Source organism: Phlebotomus papatasi, chromosome 2 (assembly GCF_024763615.1).
Source record: "Phlebotomus papatasi isolate M1 chromosome 2, Ppap_2.1, whole genome shotgun sequence".
Lineage (NCBI taxonomy): Eukaryota > Metazoa > Arthropoda > Insecta > Diptera > Psychodidae > Phlebotomus > Phlebotomus papatasi.
The window spans coordinates 52,900,332-52,923,397 of NC_077223.1; the positions used below are offsets into that span (position 1 = coordinate 52,900,332).

General features: G+C 32.9%; 1 protein-coding gene across 3 annotated transcripts in view; it reads left to right on the plus strand.

Annotated features, from left to right (window-relative positions):
* The window catches only part of LOC129801638 (band 7 protein AGAP004871), a 51,808-nt gene that overhangs the window by 17,677 nt on the left and 11,065 nt on the right, over nucleotides 1-23,066 (plus strand). Inside the window, exon 1 of one of the 3 annotated variants that reach the window (XM_055846879.1) lies at nucleotides 11,401-11,618. The exons of the other annotated variants lie outside the window; for them this stretch is intronic. Coding sequence (XP_055702854.1) covers nucleotides 11,588-11,618 — 31 coding nt within the window. The 5' untranslated portion in view covers nucleotides 11,401-11,587. Of the gene's footprint in view, nucleotides 1-11,400; nucleotides 11,619-23,066 lie in introns of those variants that run through there. 3 annotated transcript variants of the gene reach the window in all.

Sequence of the window (23,066 nt, forward strand, 5' to 3'; positions counted from 1 at the left end):
AGTAATTCATTTTCATTACAAACTCTATTGATTTAGATAGAGTAACTATTCAAGAACATAAATTGAAAATGTCGAATTTTCCGTCCGCCATTTTGAGCGAAAATTTTGCATGACCTTCCGCGAAGCAAGAAAACAATAACGAAATGTATTTTCATCTCTGTTAGACTATTTTTCCCAAGTAATTGAAGAACTAAAGTTATTAAAAATCCATTCCCGACAGCAAGTCGGATAAAAATTGCACAGGAATAAATCATCTAAAATCACTCAATTTGCGTATGATGTATAATACCATGGTAAGGAATGGGTTAAAAAACACTGAAAAATTATTTTTTAATTTTTTTAATGAACTTTTAGGAAATACCACTTTCCGTAATTTCGAACTTTATGGACAAAAACAGCTACGAAACGTTTTCAATGATCATTTTAAGTTCATTTTGATTAAAAAAAAAAGTAAATTGTTAGACACTGGAAACTTCTCCGTGTGCTTGCATGAAACTGCCCCTCACGCACTTTCGGAACTCAAATCAAAATTGTCAGAAACGTCTTAGAATTCATTCAACGCTAAATGCCTTATAATAATCATAAAACCACTGGTAATTTAATACTATTATGTTACTTCGATAGTAAGTGCAATGTGCAATAGTTCAGAAATTGTTGAAAATAAAACATTTCAAAAAGTTTCATTTTGATGCAGTTTTATAAAATCAACTACAGAATTCAAACGAGAAGCGTCACGAAATTAATTATTTTTATGAACATGGGTCTCAGTTATCTCTTCAATAGCATAAAGGTTTTATATTTTATCAAAAAGTCACTAAATCATTTCTGAAAATATCACTTTTCACACCTTTCAAAAGTGTTTACTATACTACTCAAGTTTCTCTTGTTATGGTTTCGATTGGAAATTTGAAAAATAATTAAATTCCCTTCCAATTATAATATAATGGGACTGGATGGGGGAAGCAGGGAAGTGCTGGAGATATAGGGAGTCTTAGTCTATCCGGCAGTCCGTCCACATCAAGTGCAGTTTTATTGTTCGTGATAAGTGTGTTAATAGTTCGAGTGCACGTTTTGTGGTGTTATGTGTCTGTATTATCAGACAAAATTATTGAACAATAAGGAGGAAGGATTCAGAAGGTGGAAGGACCCTAAATTCACAAGTTATTGTAACCCTGGTGGTAACACTCTGACTAATTTGTCACTTGATAAATTTGGCCAAATTTTTGATCTAACTTTATAACAACTCTCTGACAATTTTTTTTAAAGGATTTCTAATGTTAAAACACTAGTCCCATTCTTGTAAGACATATCATCAGCTTGTGGCTTAAGGGGTTACGTGGGTCACGCAAACTAAAAACACAGCATGTTTTCTTAAAATATTTTTTTCGACAAAATAAAAAAAAATATTCCAGGTCTTAAGCAATATATTCATATATATCCAGAAAATATAGTTTAAAATTTGTACTTTTATAGGTATAAAAACTCAAATCATAATAAAAATTTATTATGTCTTTTTGGCCCACCTAACTCCTTAACTGTTTCTGAGTTGCAACATATTCAGAGACAACATTTCACTATTTTTGATCAAAAAAAAATACTAAGGAGATTATCAGACTCTAACAAAAAAAATCCTAGATTTGGACATAATTTGTAAATCTTCACAAGAATTGAGTCAAAAAAAAATATATTTTCGAAGAGTAAATAATTACTTTCAAATTTTATTTATTTGAAATATTTAATTTTATTGAAGATTAGGTTATTGAAATTATAATTTAGCTGAAATCAAATTCGGTTCATTTTATTTTATACTAAAATAATATCAACTGAATTCATAATATTCAAGTTTTAATCAGCAAGGCTTAAAAAAATGATGAGAAAATGTAGTTTTTACCACGCCATAATATTTTATGACATGACTAATTCTTAACGATTGATCGAGACAAAATGTGTTACTTTCAGAAGTCAGACTTTTTATACACTTCTGCATTCCACGTATTTATACAACTTAAAAAAAAGTGTGAATACTTTTTTTTTAACTAAAGACTTGCAATTGAGAGACACTTGCTGTATATAAAGGGACAGATAATCCTAACCGGCTTATGTAGGTGAGATTCTTAACGTGAGCTAGCTCGGAGTGCATGCAAATTCGATTTAGAGCTGAAGTTGGGAGACGCCATTCAGTTATCTTGAATCAAATTCGTGAAATTATACAAATTTTGTATTTAAACCAAAATATCAAGGATTTGGATGAACTGACAGAAAAGTGTTATATGGGTGAAATGTAGACCAGAATATTCTCTATAATTTTTCCATAGAACATGATCTCATCGATTACTCAGAAGCCAAGATAATCGAGGTTTTTTGTTTCTTAACTCGTTTTTTCATCCAGAGTGCCCCAAGTAGTCATTTGTTGAACTTCAACTAAATCAAAGAATTGTTGTATTTTGCGGGATTTTCCATTTAAACCCCTATTTTAAGTGTCTCGGTGGAGTAGAGGCAGTCAAATTGGCATCTGAGTGATTTCAAAGCGTTATTATGGGAAAAATCAATTTTTTCACACTTAAACGGCAAAATCGGAGTGATAGCGTAGTCTGACCGGAAAATGATGTATGGACGAAATGTAGAGACAAATGTCCTCTACAATTATGTCGAAGTAATTATCAAAATCGGTTCAGCGACAGTCGAGATAATTGAGGTTATGTGATATTGAAATTCGTTTTTTGACTGTGGCGCCCCTGGTGTTGGTCCCACGAAGTTCAAATGTTCTAGAAAGTTGTAGTATTTGGTGAGATCTTTCGTTTAAGCCCTCATTCATCAAAATCGGTCACATAGAACCGGAGATATGATTTTTTAAATTTTGTGAACTTTGACCCCTCATATCTCCGGTTCTATTGAAACCACAGCGCACATACGCACCATTTTGGAAACGTCCTAGACTGGACTACAACATACTAAAATTTCATTAACTTGCACAATGCCGTTTTTGAGAAAAGTGACTTTGAATTTCGATGAATTTTGACGCTATCACAGCGCCATCTGTAGTGAATTTTTGAACTTCCATCTGAAAGTGCTCATCGAGACGAAACCAAAAAGGTAAAATTTATGTCGATATGTTAATTAGAACCGGAGATAGAGGCCGGTCAATGTTCGAACTTTGACCCCTTATAGCTCGGGTCAGGGGTTATGGATCGACTTAAGGTTTTTTTTGTTTGATAGGTATAATCAACGGCTACAACATACTAAAATTTCAGCCCGATTGCATAAGGAATTTTTGAGTTATTTAACTTTTAAGATTTAAAAATTTTCTTTTTAATAATAGCGCCCCTAGCGGTGGTTTTATGAACTTGCGATGTTAGAAGAGGAAGTGACATTTCACGAGAGCTTTCCAAAAAGCCCTCATTTTTTAAATTCTGACAATTAGAACCGGAGTTATGGCCATTTTAAGAAAATTTTTTTGGACCCTTATAGCTCGGGTCAGGGGGGTCGGGGGACCTTAAGTTTGGTATTGATGGAAAGCTCTAAGGCCCAGCTATAACATACTAAAATTTGAGCCCGCTCGATGCCATAGGGCCGGAGCTATTGAGAAAACCAAAAAAGGGGGGTCTTCAAAATGGCGGAAGGAGGGGTGGGGGGTGGGGGGTCAATGCACCATGTTGCAATTTTCATACGATATTTAACCTTTGCCGAAAACCGCAAGTCGATATCTTTTTTAGTTTAGGAGCTATTAAGCTCCAAAGAGCGGCCGGACGGCCGGCCGGCCGGCCGGGAACGTAACTTAGCCCCCCATATATTCGTGATCAGGAAGTGGCGAAACACATTTTGGCCAAGTTTGAGCGCGATCGGAGGACATGAAATTTTGTTAGGATTATAGTAGGTGAGATTGTTAAGAATCTCACCTAATACACCTAAAAATTTTCTATTGAATTTGAACTCATATTTCTTGAGATCGATAGTGAAGAAAAATTGTTCTAATTTCGTTTTAAAACATTTTGATTGAATTGCAAGAAAATTATACGAAGAAAATTAGCTAGGTCATCATTATGGAGTAAAAGATTCATACTAGAATGACTGACAATTGTTTCCCAAGAAGTAATTGAAGCAATTTAGATTAAAAACCCTCAGCTTAATTATAATACTTTGCAATGAAAAATTTGATCAATCCTGATGAAAGAAAATTGAAAACAGTAATTGAAAATACTTCAAAATCTTCCAAATTTTCCAACAAGATGCTATCTTGGGGCAGAAACAATCAACTCTCTTTGTCTATTTAATAAATTGTTGTTTTTCCCAGTCCTACAGAGAGTTGCAAAAATGTTTATGAGAATGTTTATTTAGGCTTTTTGATGTACTTTCCATGAAAAAGTTTATGTTTTTTTTTGTTATTTTATACAGGCTTTTGACTGTCACAATCATTTTTTTCTCAAGCTCTTAAAAAACCCAGAGCTTTTTTTCTCATGTCAACCGTGTCAACCTAAATTTTTCTTGTCAAATTACAAATATCACCAATTATTTTAACAATTTCCCCTGATGTGCAAAATGGAAGCTTTCAAATGTAAAACATTTGTTCTTTATTTTGCTTCTTTTTCACCTTAACATCCTTTTGATGTTTATTCCAATTTCACCGTAAAAGCTCGTATATTTGATTTCCGGGCAAGCAAAATGGATAAAGAGCATTGCACACTTTCATTCCATTTTACAAACAAATAATCCTATAACATCCCATCGTGCGTTTCACATTCTATGAAAGACTTTATCCTCTTTATATCCTATAGCTGAACATTTTACATACAAATAGCCTGAACTAACATTAAAATGTACTTTTTCCTCAATTTTTGAGTTCTATAGAGTACATTTAATAAAAATGCTATAACATTTTGAGATCTTTCATTATTTTGTACATAAATAAATCTTTGAAAAATATGACACAACTGGGATATTTTTGGAAAGAAAACAAAAGGATTTAGTGTAATAAATTTTACGCTTAAAAAAACTCTTTTTTTTATTTTTAGAGTCGTACGTAATTTGTAATAGTATACAATAGAGTTTAGTAAATCATTATAAATTCCAAAATTCGACCCAGTTGCTTTATTTCATCTTGATACAAAATAGTTGACACAAATTTCCTATTTACATTATTGGGAATTGAATAGGTATTCGACTTTATTTGCTTGTAAAATCGATTTTCAATTCACAGGCCTAGGCTAATCAATTGGGTACAAAAGACAAATCACCAAAATTATAATTGGCTGCACCGCAAACCTAAAGTCTGTGTACAATATTACATCAAAATAAGGTAAAATGGAAAGGAAAGTAGAGGTACATTGTGGAGCGTGACTTTCTCTTCAAAATACACCCCATCGCATCCTAAATAAATATTGGGATTCAAATTTCTCTCTATACAATATTTTTACGACGCACACACATTGTGGCACTTCTCTTTTTTATTGTGTAGAGAGCTTTTGAATGGGTGGACGAATTCTCTCATTCTACTTAGCAGTGTTCTGTCTTTGTTTGGGGTTGTACCACACACATAGAATAACAACATGAACACATTTAATGATGATTACGAAATGCCATCATTGTATAGAATGGGAGAAATAAGGGGGAAATACTGAGGAAAAATGATATAATTGAGCTTTCAGGAGGATAAAAGATATTAAGGGTTCAGAAATTGTAGGAAAATTTCAATATATTGAAATATACGTATAGGATCTTTTCTAAAAGTATAAAAGAAATAGCAAAAAAAAAATCAAAATCATATCTTCACAATCAAAGTCAGAAGCTTCTTTTTTAACTTTATGCACTTTTATTTATATTTTGAGACATTAATTAAAAAAAATGCTAGAGGAGACGGGGGCATAATTGGCCAGTAAATGAAAATTTTCATTCCGTACAATTTGTATAAAAGAATATTTGTATTAGATTGATAAATATTTAAATGAATAGGAAGGGAAGTATAAACTTCGAATAAAAAGCGGTTTCCTCAATAGGAGGAAGTGGGGTACCTTTGAAAGTGGGGCAACTTTGAAATTGCAATTTTTCACCTATTTTTAAATAAAATTGAGTCTTATGGTGATATTATTTAGCTACACAATCAGGTTGTGAAGCTAAATTACATTATGGTATGGCTCAGGTTCACTTAAACGTAGGAGAAAAATCCCAATTTCAAAGGTGCCCCACTTCCCCCTATTCCTTCTGAGGCAAACTATAACATCCCACTATCTAATTCTATAAGTCCTCGGTTGGATAAGCAACTGTGCTAAGTGCATTTGCTTTGTGTCTGATGAATGCAGACACAAAGCAAATGCAGTTAGTACAGTTACTGATCCAACCGACGAAGTGTCTGTCTGTCCCGGTCTGCCCTATGACAAAAAAAGTAATCAGCATAATATTAAATTTTGGTCAGTAAAATATCTATAAATAACTTTACAAATTTGCCAAAAATTACATGAAAATTTCACTGTTTTTAAAGTTCTAAATTGACTGGTAATCATATTTGATTTTCTCCTGACCAATTCTAATGTTTTACTAGTCATTTTTATCACAAAATATTTACAACACTATCCATAACTTTCCAAAGGTTTGGCTTTGAAAAATTACAAAAACTTAAAAGAAGCTCACCTAACTAAAGAAGCTCATTTAACTCACCTTTCGCGAAAGTAGTGTTCAATAACTCATAAATTTTAGAAGTTTTTTTTTAACATTTGCAATAAATTAAACTTTTTTCATGCTGGAAATTTCTAAAGTTAGCTGGAAATTGGTTGGATATTTTTATTTGAATTGTCACTCATTAGTTTAAGGAAGGGGTTACGTGGGTTAAAAATACTAAAAAGCAGCATATTAGGTGAGATTCTTAACAATCTCACCTACTATAATCCTAACAAAATTTCATGTCGTCCGATCGACCTCAAACTTGGCCAAAATGTGTTTCGCCACTTCCTGATCACGAATATATATGTGGCTATTTTACGTTCCCAGCCGGCCGGCTGGCCGGCCGGCCGGCCGCTCTTTGGAGCTTAATAGCTCCTAAACTAAAAAAGATATCGACTTGCGGTTTTCGGCAAAGGTTATATATCGGGTGAAAATTGCAATTTGGTGCATTGACCCCCCACCCCCCACCCCTCCTTCCGCCATTTTGAAGACCCCCCTTTTTTTGTTTTCTCAATAGCTCCGCCCCTATGGCATCAAGCGGGCTCAAATTTTAGTATGTTATAGCTGGGCCTTAGAGCTTTCCATCAATATCAAACTTAAGGTCCCCCGACCCCCCTGACCCGAGCTATAAGGGTCCAAAAAAAAATCTTAAAATGGCCATAACTCCGGTTCCAATTGTCAGAATTTAAAAAGTGAGGGCTTTTTGGAAAGCTCTCATGAAATTCCACTTCCCCTTCTAACATCGCAAGTTCATAAAACCACCGCTAGGGGTGCTATTATTAAAAAGAAAATTTTTAAATCTTATAAGTTAAATAACTCAAAAATTCCATTGTGCATCGGGCTGAAATTTTAGTATATTGTAGCCGTTGATTATACCTATCAAACAAAAAAAACCTTAAGTCGATCCATAACCCCTGACCCGAGCTATAAGGGGTCAAAGTTCGAACATTCACCGGCCTCTATCTCCGGTTCTAACTAACATAGCGGCCTAAATTTTACCTTTTTGGTTTCGTCTCGATGAGCACTTTCAGATGGAAGTTCAAAAATTCACCACAGGTGGCGCTGTGATAGCGTCAAAATTCATCGAAATTCAAAGTCACTTTTCTCAAAAACGGCATTGTGCAAGTTAATGAAATTTTAGTATGTTGTAGTCCAGTCTAGGACGTTTCCAAAATGGTGCGTATGCGCGCTGTGGTTAAAACAGAACCGGAGATATGAGGGGTCAAAGTTCACGAAATTCAAAAAATCATATCTCCGGTTCTATGTGACCGATTTTGATGAATGAGGGCTTAAACGAAAGATGTCATCAAATGCTACAACTTTCTAGAATATTTGAACTTCGTGGGACCAACACCAGGGGCGCCACAGTCGAAAAACCAATTTCAATATCACATAACCTCAATTATCTCGACTGTCGCTGAACCGATTTTGATGATTACTTCGACATAATTGTAGAGGATATTTGTCTCTATATTTCGTCCATACATCATTTTTCGATCAGATAATGCGATCTGTCCGATTTTGTCGTTTAAGTGTGAAAAAATTGATTTTTCCCATAATAACGCTTTGAAATCACTCAGATTCCAATTTGACTGCCTCTACTCCACCAAGACACTTAAAATAGGGTTTTAAATGGAAAGTCTCACAAAATACAACAATTCTTTGATATAGTTGAAGTTCACCAAATGAACACTTGGGGCACTCTGGATGAAAAAACGAGTTAAGAAACAAAAAACCTCGATTATCTTGGCTTCTGAGTAATCGATGAGATCATGTTCTATAGGAAAATTATAGAGAACATTCTGGTCTACATTTCACCCATATATCACTTTTGTGCCAGTTCATTCAAATCCTTGATATTTTGGTTTAAATACAAAATTTGTATAATTTCACGAATTTGATTCAAGATAACTGAATGGCGACTCACAATTTCAGCTCTAAATCGAATTTGCATGCACTCCGAGTTAGCTCACGTTAAGAATCTCACCTACATAAGCCGGTTAGGATTATCTGTCCCTTTTTCTCTGATTTTTTCAACATAATTAAAACTTTATTTAATTCAAACTCTTAGACATTTAAATGTACCGTCGTTGCGGGTGACTTTGCACTCTGCAGTTCGTGAGACTTTGAACAATTCTAGCACTTATTGATAGTCTTCGCCGATCCGGTCTACCATATCAAAGTATATAGGGATATGTTAAGTACCAATTAAGGTACAATGATCCTCAAAAGGATTCTTGTAGTTTCAGTAATAGTCAATGAAATGCTAATATAGGTATTTTGTCAAAAAATGCCTCCGTGAAAAAGTTATCTGATGGTGCAATTCTAAAACCGATTTCAGAGAAGTAAATTGCCTAAATCTATTCTAAATTTATCTGGCTAGAATAATCCACTTCGATTTTGTTCATTATTTTTATTAAAATATTTTTTTTTCACTATAATCTTCCTAAGAACGCATGATTTATATTATAAAAATGCATGTAATGGTCTTTCTTAAGCTTTATTATAGAAGTATTTGGCTAAAAATTATCCAATTTTTTGATAATTTAAGATAAAATGACCGAGATCTACAAGATGGTGTGGTCGCCATCTTGTTTTGACGTTTCTGTCCGCCATTTTGAATAACTGTCAAAACAAAAATATCATCCGATTGAGCTGAAATTTTAGTATGTTCTAGCTGATGTCAAAACCTTTTCAGAACATATATAACATCCGATCTATGTCAAGCGATTGTCTGGATACTGGGGCTCCAAGTTCAAAATTTTAACACTTTCATGAAAACAGAACTACAGAGGGCTTCTTTTATCGAAACCATCACAAAAAAGACAGTACTATCGTTAGGCGATGAGATCTAAATAACAAACAAAAAGAAAAGTAATGTTTTTCTTTATAACAGAATATTATTTGAAGATCTGAAAAACTGTTTTGCAAAGATGAAAAAATAATAAAAATAAATAAATGCACTTTTCATTTTTTTTTTTTAATTATGTAAGAGTAAATAAATATAAAAAATAAAAGCCTCAACCATTTTTAATGGTTACTGAGGCATTTCGTTTAGGTTTTAAAATTCAGAATTAGGAAACAAAGATCGCCAAAATATGAATATTTCAAAATTTTAAAATTTGAGCCTCTGTATCTAGGTAAATACTTGACGTAGACTGGAACATAGATACATTCTGAAAAGGTCTTGACATCAGCTACAACATACTAAAATTTCAACCCAATCGGGCCAGTTTTAAGTTTTGCCAGTTATTCAAAATGGTGGACAGAAACGTCAAATCAAAATGGCGATCATGTCATCTTGTAGATCTCGTGCATCTTACCCTTAGATGTGAAGATCTTCATTGTCGTTTATTATCAGAAATTGTTGATTTTTTAGTATTTATTAAAAAGTGCAAAGTCACCCGCACCGCCCGCACCTTATCCCAAGTGCAAGCCTTTTTTCTTGATTTTTTTAAACATAGTAAAATTTTATAAAATTAATGCTAGTGGCACAAAACCCATTCATTAACAACTGAATACAAATAATTTTACTCAAAAACCCCCCTCCTTTCACTTTAACTATCCACTTTTAGAGAGCAAAGTTGAAAAACAGCGAAAAACCTGCAAAGTCACCCGCAACGACGGTACAATATTTAAAGTATATTTTCTGAAATTGTAATTTTAAAATTTTAAAAATTCAGCCTCTGACACTTGATGTTCAGAGATCTTTTTGGAAAAGAAACGTATTTTTTAGTGGACAAGATTTCTCGGAATGGGTTTATCCGACATTTAAAAATCAAATATTTCGTATTATTTAATGAGATTAACTAGTTATTCAAAAAAGAATTTAAAAAAAAATAAAATTAGAATTTTTTAGGAGAATTTTATACAAAAAAATCATTTTGCCGTATTTTGCAGCACTTTTCGTTTTGTAGTTGTGGTTAAGTAAACATCATATCCGTCGTTCGGGGACTAGTTTATGTCATAAACTAATAGGAAATATTTCTATTTTAGCTGAGATTCTTTATTTTTATTATCAGATAACCCTATTCTGAAAAATCTTGTCCACCGAAAAGTAAGTTTTTTTTTTTTCAAAATAAATCTCCAAAAATCCCGTCTCAATGGCTGAATTTGGAAAATATTTAAATGAAAATCTCAGAAAACCTAGTTTAAATATTATACTTTTTTATAAAGAAGAACTTAAATTAAAAAAAATTTTATTATACAGAGAAAGAAATTTTCAGAAAATATGATTTTTTTTAGTTTTTCTGGCTCACGTAACCCCTTAAAATCGAGTATAGAGCAGAATATAAACATGTTGAAATATAATTTTCATATTATTCTTGTGTTATTCAATCATAAAAAAGCAATTCAATTTAATATTTGTTCAAAAAATGAAATTCTTTTCTCGTTTCCTATCTTAAAGAGTTTAAGTTTCTTGGAAGTTAATTTTTTATTTAATATAAAAATTACGTCAGATTTAAAAGAGAGGAGAATTTGAAATTATATTAAATAAATAATTTAAATTTCCAAAATTTCCACATAGTTTTGAAAACCCAGGAAACCCTTGATATATTATACGACACAATTCACCATAATCCGTTAAAGTTTGATGGAAGAGATTGAAGACTGCCCCAAAGGGTGAGTAGGAGCTATTATCAACATTAGTAATGATATTTGTGGGGTAATATAGGCGCCAGCGCAACGCATTCAATACCGACAATAACGAGCTTTTTCTTCCATCACGTGCAGTGGACAAAACCTTTTAGTCTCGACCGGATTGTCCAACAACCACTACGTAAAAACACTGTCTGGGCTTCAAAATGATTTCACGTGCCTTTCCGTGTGATCTGATTCAGTGAAAGCATTTCCCGAAAAAAAAGTGCAGTGGGAGCTTTGAGACAAAGGAAATCCGGACCTCTGTGACACTAAGGAGAATATTTTAATAACAAAAATGCCTGACGATAGAAATGGTTTTGTTGAAGGTATAATTTTTTTCTTAAAGTGAATGCGTTTCCCCGACAAAGCCAATTAGGAAATTTTGAACCCATAAAATATTCAATTCATTCTCCTTCAGCTATATTTTGTGAATGATGAATAATTTGGTGGAGTAACCTCCATCAAACCGTTGTCGATCTTGGAATATTCCTACAAGGACCACTCGGTCGGATTACACACAATTGCCAATTTTCGGAAAATAAACATTTTTATGGATTACAAAGAAATTTTTTTCACAAAAATCTCTTTCCGACTTTTTCATGTGAATAAAATTCTCGACAAATCACTTAAATATTTCAGTAAGCACGCATTTATGTTCTTTGTTCATGTCCAATGAGATTATTGATTGGATAATTTTGTATAGAGAGAGAAAGACATTTTTTTATCAAGCAGCTTTTTAACTTGACTTGAAAAGTTATTTCAATGGAGCAAGAAATTCTAATTCATAATGCAAAAGTTAAGTTATAAAGAAAAAAATTATAATATCTTGATGGAAATCTCAGAAATTTATTAGGTCAAACAAAATGATATTTATAATTTTTAAGAAAGTTGCTGGAGAATTTATCTCAACTTACGAAAATTCTCTTACTCGTAAACAATACAACATTCATTCCATTGTCAAAGTATCCTAGCAAGTTTGTATTAAATAACCATTCTGGGAATATCGCAATAAAATATCCCTAAGCGGATCCTTCGTCAAAATACGCCCAAAAGTTGGAGAGAAAATGACACACCGAATTGCATATAAAAAAGTTGTATGGCCCTTGTTTATTTTTCCTTCTTTATCATTGGCTTTTTATATTCGTGATAAAACTGCGTCTCAAAGTTAAGTGGAAAATTTTCCGGAAAATTTCTTACGCATATTTTCTCTGGGTTATTTTTCACGTGAGAATTGTTCTTTATTCATCATGTGTAAAGAAAGCTCAACTATATTTCATTTAATCAATAGTTTTGCTTTTCAAAAATGGTAGTATTAAGATAAAACGATATTGTGATAAAATTGACTTTTAAAATGATTTGTGTAATTTTTTAAAGATGACAAAGTCCTAAAATCGTCTTTAAATAACCCAAAAGCTAATGAAATCGATAAAGTCGTTTCATAAATCAAACGAAAAACATGATTTTGAACGAGAACTAAATATTATCGACTTATCAGAGTGTTCATTAAAGGCAGAAAGTCGATTTCTCTTATACGAGCTTCAGACCTAAGACTTAGCCATATGGCTTAACTGTTCTAAATTCTTATCAATCAAGATTTTTTTTGGATAAAATAACTTAGAATTGCATTATTAAGGATAAGTGACCTGTTAAATTCGCAAAATGTAATAAAATGTGTTGGTATTTAAGATTTTGAGACCATCAGGAACTGGGCTAAACCTTTATTCTGAAGATTGTTTTACCATTTGGCTTCTCATCATGTAAAAAGTACATGGATAATAGATATCTTCGAAAAAGATAATTTAATTATTGGTAATTTACCGATCAAAAGGTAACAATGCATCCGGGTTAGAAATTTCGACAGGGGGAAAGTGCTAATGCTTCGTATAATCCCAAGCTCCGTAATGACTAAATTTTTTCCAAGTTCTTGAATAAATGTGACCGTGCAATATATTTTTGAAAACTCAGAACTTTCACCTTATTTTTAAAATATTAGCGCGATGAGTCGAGAAACAAAGGAAAAATTTAGTCATTATAAAGCTTGGGATCGTACGAAACATGGACACATTACCCAGCCTTTAAGAAAAATTAAAACTTGACCATATTTGTTGATAAAAATAATCCCCTCATAATGGTTGAAAATTATCCTCAAAAAATTATTTTGAAGAACATGGAAGAGCGATGAGGAAAGGGTCTATGGAAGGGGTGGAGTGGTCATTGAAAATCCTAAAGATTACACTCTATACAGCAAAAGATATTTTATTTTTAGTGGGTGATGCGGAGATCCAAAGTCTTTTTTGTACAAAGTTTTACTACTCAACCATGGACATTGTTCTAATACAGACCTATTTCGTACAAAAAAAATCCAGGATGGTCAGAATAATACATCACCCATTTGATATAATTAAATTTCGTTTGGTGTAATCTGACCAGAAGTCCGGTGACAAAAATTGAAGAAGAGCGAATTATATTATGTATACTGCTAAATTCAGTTAAAATTGTTCAGAGAAAAAGTTTTAAATTTAACACATAATAAAAAAAAATATTATAGCAAAAACATCGTTGTTTTTCAAACATCATTTCTCAAGTATTAGAGACAATTGGGAGACTAAAAAATGGAACTCAAAGCTGTGTAAGGGGAAGTGGGGCACCTCTGAATTTGGGGTAGCTTTAAAATAGGGATTTTCTCCTACTTTTAAATAAAATTCACCCTTATCATCATATAATTTAGCTGCACAGATTGAGAATCTAAATTACATTATGAAAATGGGCTCAATTCAATTTAGAAATAGAAGAAAAATCCGATTTTCAAAGCTGCTCCATATTCAAAGGTGTCCCACTTTCCTCTATAGCTATACTCCTTATATGTATCTCTTAAATAAAAACGGAGAATGACTGAAATTTTCTCCATCAAAATTATACCGATAAAATGCTTGAAATATTATTATAGAATATTTTCATCATTACAAGACAGAGAGAGAGAGAAATCCTCTGAAAATTTAATTGACCAAAATATTTTCGGATATTTCATCTTCACGTGTAATAAAACAATGCCATTTTCCACGGTATTGTTGTTCGGAAAATAATTTCAACTGGAGAGAATCTCATAAAAAGGTATATCCAAATTTATCCACAAACTCCCAAATAACTCAGAAATGAGACTATGTGATGGTGCTCGTCCCAATTATCATGTTGAGCGTGACTCATGAGGAACTCTCAGAACAGATGACACTAATAATAAACTATTTTTGGCATTTCAGCAATTTTCCTATATCAGGAATTTTCTATGGAATATGTTCTAAATTGAATTAGTAATGAAGAGAATGTTTAAGAAGCTGATACCCTAAGTTATGAGGAATTCCAATAAAAAAAATGTAAAAGAAATGATCGAAAACCTTTTGAATATTCGGGAATATTAGATTTTTTTATAAATTGGCAGGACTTTTTTTTCCTTGTAGAAAAATACGAATAGGGGAGACAGGAGCAAAATTAGTCAACAAATAAAATTTTTCATTACGTAATTCACAAAAATGTTAGTATCAGGTTTGTAAATATTTTAAGGAATATGAAGGGAGGTGTTGACTTCGATAAAATTATGGTTTCCTAAATATTCCTTGTAAGGCAAACTATAACATCCTAATATCTAATACCATCCGTGACTAATTTTGCCCCAGTTTCCTCTATTTAAATTATGTATTTACTCGACTGGACTTATAATTATACATGTACATAACTATATACCATATGCGGCTATAAGGTGTTTTCAATTATGAGAAATCATGTCGTTTTATTCTCCTCATCATGCTATTATGCTTGTATGTTTATTACAAACAGAATACAGTATCGGCCATAACTTTCTTGACAAATCTATTTTAGAGAAACTAGATGAAAAAATTATAGGAAAAGTACCTTCTTAATTTTTTTCTTTTTGCAAATAAGTTGCTTGTTACATGGATGTTATTTATATATTTGAAAAAATTATTCATTTTATTTCATATCAAAAATAATTGTTTTCCCAAAGTTAGGCATTTTTCATCAGCCAAAAGTTTCTTTACATATTTGTAAAACTTACTCAAAATAGTTAAATACGTAAAACTAACTTATTTTAGCCCAGTTATATTTTGAAAATATGTAATTTAAGGGAGAAAATGGTGGGTTTGCACTATTCTAAAGTTTTCAATGGTTTATTTATCCATATAAAAGTAGTGATAGATAATAATAAAATAATGTATTTTTGTTACATTATAATTTAGGTTAAAATGGCAAGTTGGAAAAAGTTTAGAGGTAGAAAATCGTATACACAGATACTGCCGGTAGTAACTTGAGTAATCAATGGTTTAATTTTATGGCAAATCCCGAAACTGAAAAAAAACAGTCAAGAAACTTTTGGCAGCTGAAAAATGCCCAACTTTGAGAAAACAATTATTTTAGATATGAGATAAAATGAATTAATTTTTTTAAATACATAAATAACATTTATGGATTACAAGCAACTCATTTGCAAAAAGAAAATTTAAAAAGTTATTTTTTTCTATATTTTTTTTACATGGAAAATAAATGTGTCAAGAAACTTATGGCTAACACTGTATCTTCTCGTTTAGTTCGTTTAGTTTATTATGAATAATATCTATCTAATATATCTATAATATTTTAATATAAAGACTAAATTATTCATCACATTTTAAAGGAATAGAAAATTATTATTTTCGTTATTATTAATAAATATTTCAACGCCAGAAAATTTACTGTATCACATTTTGAAGCGAGAAAATACAAATATTTTCTCAATAAATTTATAAAAGAGTTTTATGATACTATTTTTTTTTATTCAAGCTCTTCTCCTTTAAAATTTAACACATCATTTTTTTTTGTATATCAAGAACCTTTCATCGGTGAAATTTCAGTTTTTTCTTGCCTATATTTATGAAGAAGTATTTTGGTTTTAGCCGTGAGCCCCTTATGGCATAAAACCGACCACTTGATGGACATTCGAGTGAGCGAGATTCAATTTGGCAATCCCATTCGTGCCGCTGAATTATTCATCTGTTCAAACCCATTGCCCAGTGATACGAGATCAGGGTTGTCTGGGTGATTTTTCCACCACAATGCGTGACCCATCAATTCCAGAAGCCACGCCACTCCTTCTCCAAGAAGAATCACAATGGCAAAATGTTTATTTTGTAACTCTCGTCCCATTTTCTAACGTAATTTTTCGAATGGTTTAGGCACGTAATGTGACACTACGTCCCAAATGGCGACGCATGTCGATGACACTGCTCAAATAAGAGGCCCTCGAACTCAAAATGACCAGTAATAAGCCCAGATAAGCTTATGGTAGCTGAGATTCTTTACAGGCGACCTCGAAATGCGTGCATCTCAAAGTGCTTGCAACTCGGAATACGTGAAAATTTTATTATGAGTTGAATTTTGGAGGTAAAGAATCACATCGAGCCAATTTTATTCATTTCAACCGACAAAAACAGTTTACTCGACATGATTCTTTACCCCCAAAATTCAACTCACAATCGAATTTTCACGTATTCCGAGTTGCAAGCACTTCGAGATGCACGCATTTCGAGGTCGTCTGTAAAAAATCTCAGCTACCATAAGCTTATCTGGGCTTATCACTGGACATTTTCTATTTTAAATAATCTGAGTGGGGAAGGCCAACAAAAGAAAAAAAAGTTCATTTAAATCGGTGAATAAACATTAGAGATAGGGTCCGGTCCATATAGATATAGTAAGGGTCGGGGTACAGTGGCTTGGGGTAGAGACGGATGGGACCCATTATTAGAAAGTTCTTGCCCTCAGATAAAATATATACTAAAATTTTGTCAAAATAGCTTCAGAAACACCAAAAATGCAGTCCGGTCATGACATTTTCGGTTAAAGCTCTGGTCAGAGAACATCGAGGGAGGAGTGCGACCCACCGTTGGAAAGATCTCGACCTCAGTTATAACATACTAAAATTTAAAAAAAAAAGTATCGTCTATTTTTCGAAATATTCGAGATCGATTAATCGAAAATCGGACTTTCGATTAAATCGGATGAAATTGGAGTGTCATAATGATTGTAGTACTCAACACCAAAATTTTTCGAATTTTGATAAGTAGAACCGGAGATATAGCCATTCGAAAATTCAATTTTGACCCCTTCTAGTTCGGGTCAGGAGGATCGGGGGACCTTAAGTTCGGTATTGATCGAAAGCTCGTAGACCCAGCTATAACATACTAAAATTTGAGATCGATCGATGTCATAGGGGCTGAGTTATTGAGAAAAATAAATTTGAAGGTGTTTCAAAATGGCGGAAGTAGGGGGTGGGGGCTGGATCTGACATCACCTACTTCTAGCCGCCTATCGACATTTAACCTTTTCCGAAAACTGCTTGTCGATATCTCTTTCCGTTTAGAAGTGGTTATACTACGGACGGACGGACGGACATCCACGAAAATCGATTTTTGACGCATATGATATTCGTGATATATGAGTGTCAAAACGTGTAAATCCAAAATTTGGGCCCGATCTGACGAGGTCGAATTTTACCTGTGACTACAAAAGCTGAGATTGTAAAGAATCTCAGCTAACACACAATTCATGAGGCAATGGAGGCATTTACCAAGTCTTTCTGTTCATCTCAATTTACTGTTGAATTGTACCCTTTCAGTCACAAATAATACTACAATACTTGAAAGAGGGATGAGGAGGATGAGTCTCTTTTTTTACAAAAATCGGATAACATTTACATAATTATCCAGAAAAATTACAAACTTGTTCTTGGATTAGTATCCGTTAATATCGTTATTTTAAAATTATTCTTGGTTTCTGTTTTTATAGTTTATTAGTCAGGACAAATTTGGACTTCGAAATGCCTTTGCATCATATCTAAATTAATCTCTGGGTAATCTCAAAAACGTATCTAAAAATGAAAAAAATCTTACGAAGCGTTCTCGAGCAATCCAAAAAATGGTTTTGGCGGGGGTAGAATAGAGTGAGAAGAAAATGAAGGGCATGTTCGTGGTCTCCGGGTCGTCTTATCGAGATTTTCTATGTCTTTTGGCCATGTTTAATCGTTTGGCCTAAAGGCATGGTAACGAACAGGCAGACGGACGGACAAACAGCGTAGTGTCATTTTTCAGAAATTGTATGAAACGCGGAAGTTATGTGTTAAGAAGAGTAGTCTCCGTGGATATATGGTGGAAATTTTGGAAATCACTTCCGCGAAGTGATTGAACGGACTTCGAGTTGAAGTGCACATGGCAATTGGTTGAGATCAGTGGCAAAGGCAATCAAAGCCAGTGTCCCCATAGCTCGGTTGGTAGAGCATTCGCGTAGACAGCGGAAATCCCCCAATTCAAGCCTGGGTGGAGGCAGAATTTTTTTCCTGTCTCTTTTTGGGTTAAATTTCTGGGTTGGGAATCACTTGTTCTGATTATCGCTCTCTGTGCACAAACACATATTTTTTGGGATTTCATATCAAGCGAACAGAAGTCTGTTCAATCACTTTCACATATAGGGTAAGGGCTCATAATTTTGGACAGTCTGCTTATAAGCATCGATGTTCCAAGTTTGAAGTTCGATATTTTCAATAATAATTGGCTTTTTTGTTACTCTCTTTTCAGAAGGATTGTTTAGGAATTTAGCAAGCTATTTATCGTCCTATTTTTACTAAAATTAGTTTTAATACGTTTAAAAATAAATTGATATATAGAGGTGAATTGGACTCTTATTTTGGACAACTTGGTTACTACTTTGGACAACTTGGTTATTACTCTGGACAATTTGGCTGTAAATTTGGACAGCTAATCCGCCTCAACAGGATGCCCATTGTTCTTCATTTGATGAACCAATCTTACCAAGTCCTCTTCCTGTTCATGTAAGGGAAACGTAGAATGTCACAGAAGCCCGGAAACTTTCCATATCATTCATTAAAGTGAGTTGACTTCGGTACTCCAAGTACGTGCGGACTCGCTCATTCCCTGGCCTTTCCGGGGGGAGCTTTCAAGGCATTTCTAGCTACATCTCTTTCGTAGAGATGATGCTCCTTTGTTTCTCCAGTTATTTGTCCAACCTAGTGATCCCAAAAGCTAAAACTTCACGAAATTTCGTGAGAAAAACACCTGTCCAAAATAAGGAGTATCACCTCGCTGGTAAATGTCTTAAAAAGTTTTCCATTTTTCACATGAGAAATCTAATCCACAAGGTAAATCTCACTTCAGGTGAAATTTACAAATCACTACTAACGTGAATCAACACAATATTCAATTAATATTCAATAATATCACTCAAAAAAAGCGAAGAAACATTATTAGTACTTCACCAAAACTAAATAAGACTGAAGTAAACACGAAGTTCTGTCATATTTCTCGTAAGCAATTGCTCACACTGAATTTTCAACAAAGCAATTTTAACTCAAATCATATTCAAAATTTAACATATTTAGTGTTAAAATCTTCCAAAAAGAACAAATATTTAGATAAAATTCATTATTCATCAAATATTTGAATAAAAATCAATCATTTTTATCAATTAATTTTTAGTGTCCAATTTTATCCTCAAAGTGTCCAAAATGAGAAACTGGACAAAATTATGAGCCTTTCCCCTATATACTGCTCTCTCTGTGGTGTGGATGTGTAGAGTTCGAGCAGTAAGGTTGCAACGGGAATTTTAATTCAATATTCTTCACGTGAGTGACGTCGCGCCAGAATGTTACGTCATATAAAAAGTATACCATCGTCAATAGAAAAGTGCGACGTCATCTCAAAATATTGCATGATCGAAAGTGATGTCATTCTGTATGATGACGATAACATTATCGTTGTTGTAGGTACGATAGAACGGTGCACAGTTTGTTTTGTTAGATCGTGCTTTTATATACTGCTTGCTTTTTCTATAACTTGAATTTCATATTATAATAAGTTTAATTTAGTTTAGATAAATAATTTAAAAACTAGATTTGGCTTCTAAGACAACGACTTCAAACTTTTTTCAAATAAAGATTCATTAAAGCCCTTTTAGAGTGCATACAGAAAGTAGGAAATGGCATAAAGTCTGCATACTATTTACGTATCTAGTGGAAGAAATATTCCTAGAATTTTCATATTTTTGTCCGAATAAAATTTAATACAAAAGATATAAAAATTTCACAAGAATAAATTCAGCAAACACAGTCTCTTGTAATTCTATTTGATTATAGCAAAAGTATATTAAATTTTAGCAAATTGGAATTTTTAGTCCCTCGAGCTTTTCACTTATAAAGTTTATTTCCTCGACAGTTGGGATTCCCTTCACGTGCTAATAATGCACCACTTCTCTAACAAAATCTTGCAAAGCGGTTTATATGGAACCTTCCCTACTAAGACACCATATGTTCTTGGAAAATTCATTTTATTAACAATATGTTGTCCAGATTATAGAGAATATAATCAAAATTCTAAAAGTAAATTGAGGTACTGTCAAGTAATATTCAACTGAATTTGTATTATGTCCATCGACAATTTATTTCTTTCGTGTTACAATTTTCCGCTGCAATTCCGATAAAACAGTAAAAAATCAATTGTAAGCTAAAAATATCACATTAATTATCACATTCATTTGCTTACGGGGAGTGAGAGCTTTTTTTTTTGTCTTTTTTCGTTGTCAATCATCATTTTCATTAGAATAATGTGATTTTCCGTTGAAACAATCTATTCTCATTATGTATACTTATCTTTTTAACGTGGGTGGAAAATGAGGACAATCTAGAAAAATGTGTTATTTTTTTTAAACAAAATTTGATTAAAAGTATAAGTAAATTCATCACGTTTTAGACTCCATCAATCAATTAGTTCCTCTTTACAATGTATTGCTAGCTGCGCAAACTAGTTTTCCATGTTGTCGGGAAAAGGAACCCAAAAGCTCTGGAATTGCAACAAAAGAACAAGATGAAATAAACTTTAACAATCAATTTAGCTACTACCTTCAGGGGTTTTCATGAAAGTTTTATTTATCAACAATTATTTCTCCGTAAAAGTTTGCAGAAAAAAACGGTGAATATGTCCAGCAAAAGCTCTCACAGCTCTCATGAGAATTTTGATTTTTATGTAAACTCTGCCAACACCGAGCTTATAATTAAAAGTGAGTGATTTTTGAGTACAAAAGGACCCACAAACATTTTCACAGAGTTTCTATAGTAAACTTTTTATATACAATTTCTTATGTCTTGGAATTATAAATGAACACCCCTGAGAACTTTTTTTTCTTCATTTTATGAGGTAAGAAAATGAGATTTCAGGTTCATAGAGAAGATTTCATTTGAAATAATTCAACAGAACCCCATTTTCTCTAACAAAGAATACAAATACGAAGGGTTTCAAAAAAGAAAAAAGAATCAAAGAGTATCAAAGAAAAAAATTGCTGGGATTTTATGAGTTTAAAATAATATTCCCCAAATTCACCTTTTATTTTCGTGCCAGCAGGAGCTTTTCACAAGTCAGCCTCATTGATTTCTTTCTTGTTTTCTCTAGAAAGCTCTTTGAAAGCGACACTGATGCTGAAGAAAATTTCTTCTTGATTTTTTTTTCTGGGAATAGCCTATGCCAAAATTATTTTCAAATATTCTTTCCTATACACTAGAATAAATCTTTTATTAGCTTTCATGATGAAATTCATACCAGAAATTATTAATGTTGTTATTTATTGGTTCTTATGAATTATTATATGTTTTCCAGGAAGGATGATGTGTATATGTTTTTAAGGGAACACCCTGTAGAAATGATTTTATTCGCATTCCCAGGGGCTTCGTTTTTATATGTGAATGTCCCAAAAGAAGATGGGCATAAATGGAAGAAGTCACGTTAAGTTTACGCGAAAAGACACAGTCGTGGAGAAGAGCTTTCTCACGTGGAAAATATTGTGGGAAGTACGTACTAAATCTCTTTTTGGCGGAGATTGGCTGATTTTGTATAGAGAAACACGTTTCAAATCCCTTAGAAGCATCTCACAGATAATTCACTGAGACTTTGCTAGTTCTCAAGAAGAAAACCCTCATACCGTAGAGGTGAATCTAAACCAAAGACAAATACATCAAAGTGTCGTTAGAGAAAAGTTCCATATTATGTATATCAGGACCTTTAAGGCCACTGATAGACTTGAACACAATTTCTTTGAAGAATATTGATAAGAGGTTCCAAAATGCGAAAATTTCCATGATCGGTATGTTGGAAATAGGTTTATCTCTGAATGGTTAGAGAAGCTGCCTGGAAGGTGGTGAAATCGTCTTTTAGTTGACAGCCAAACTGAATTTTCAATTTTCTCTAATGGATTCCTTATCATATTGAACATCAGTTCACTCGCTGAATCACTGATGTGAACTCTAAGTGACTGTTTAGGGAATTTATATGTATCACGCAGGAGGAGAATAAGAGAATAGGAAGTAGATTTATGTTTTTATTTTGTCGTAAAAAAAAACAAATTGAAATAAGACCCAAAATGAAATTAATTAACCAAAAGAACAATCGGAAAAGAAATGAGAAAGAAGAGCTTTTATTAAAAAGCAATTTATCCCTATGAAATTGTGTTTTGGAATTGAAAGCCAATGGATATAGTCTATCAATTACCTACCAACACTGTTGATTCCCCATTTCCGCAAGGAGAGACAAATAGTGACGGAAAATGACAGAATGATTCTAATATAAATGGCCCTTTTGCTGGTCAAATTAATCCAATTAAAATGTCTTCAATCAAACGTTCACCTGCAAAAGCGCGCCAAGAGCACTAAATCAATTTACTTGTCAGCCTCA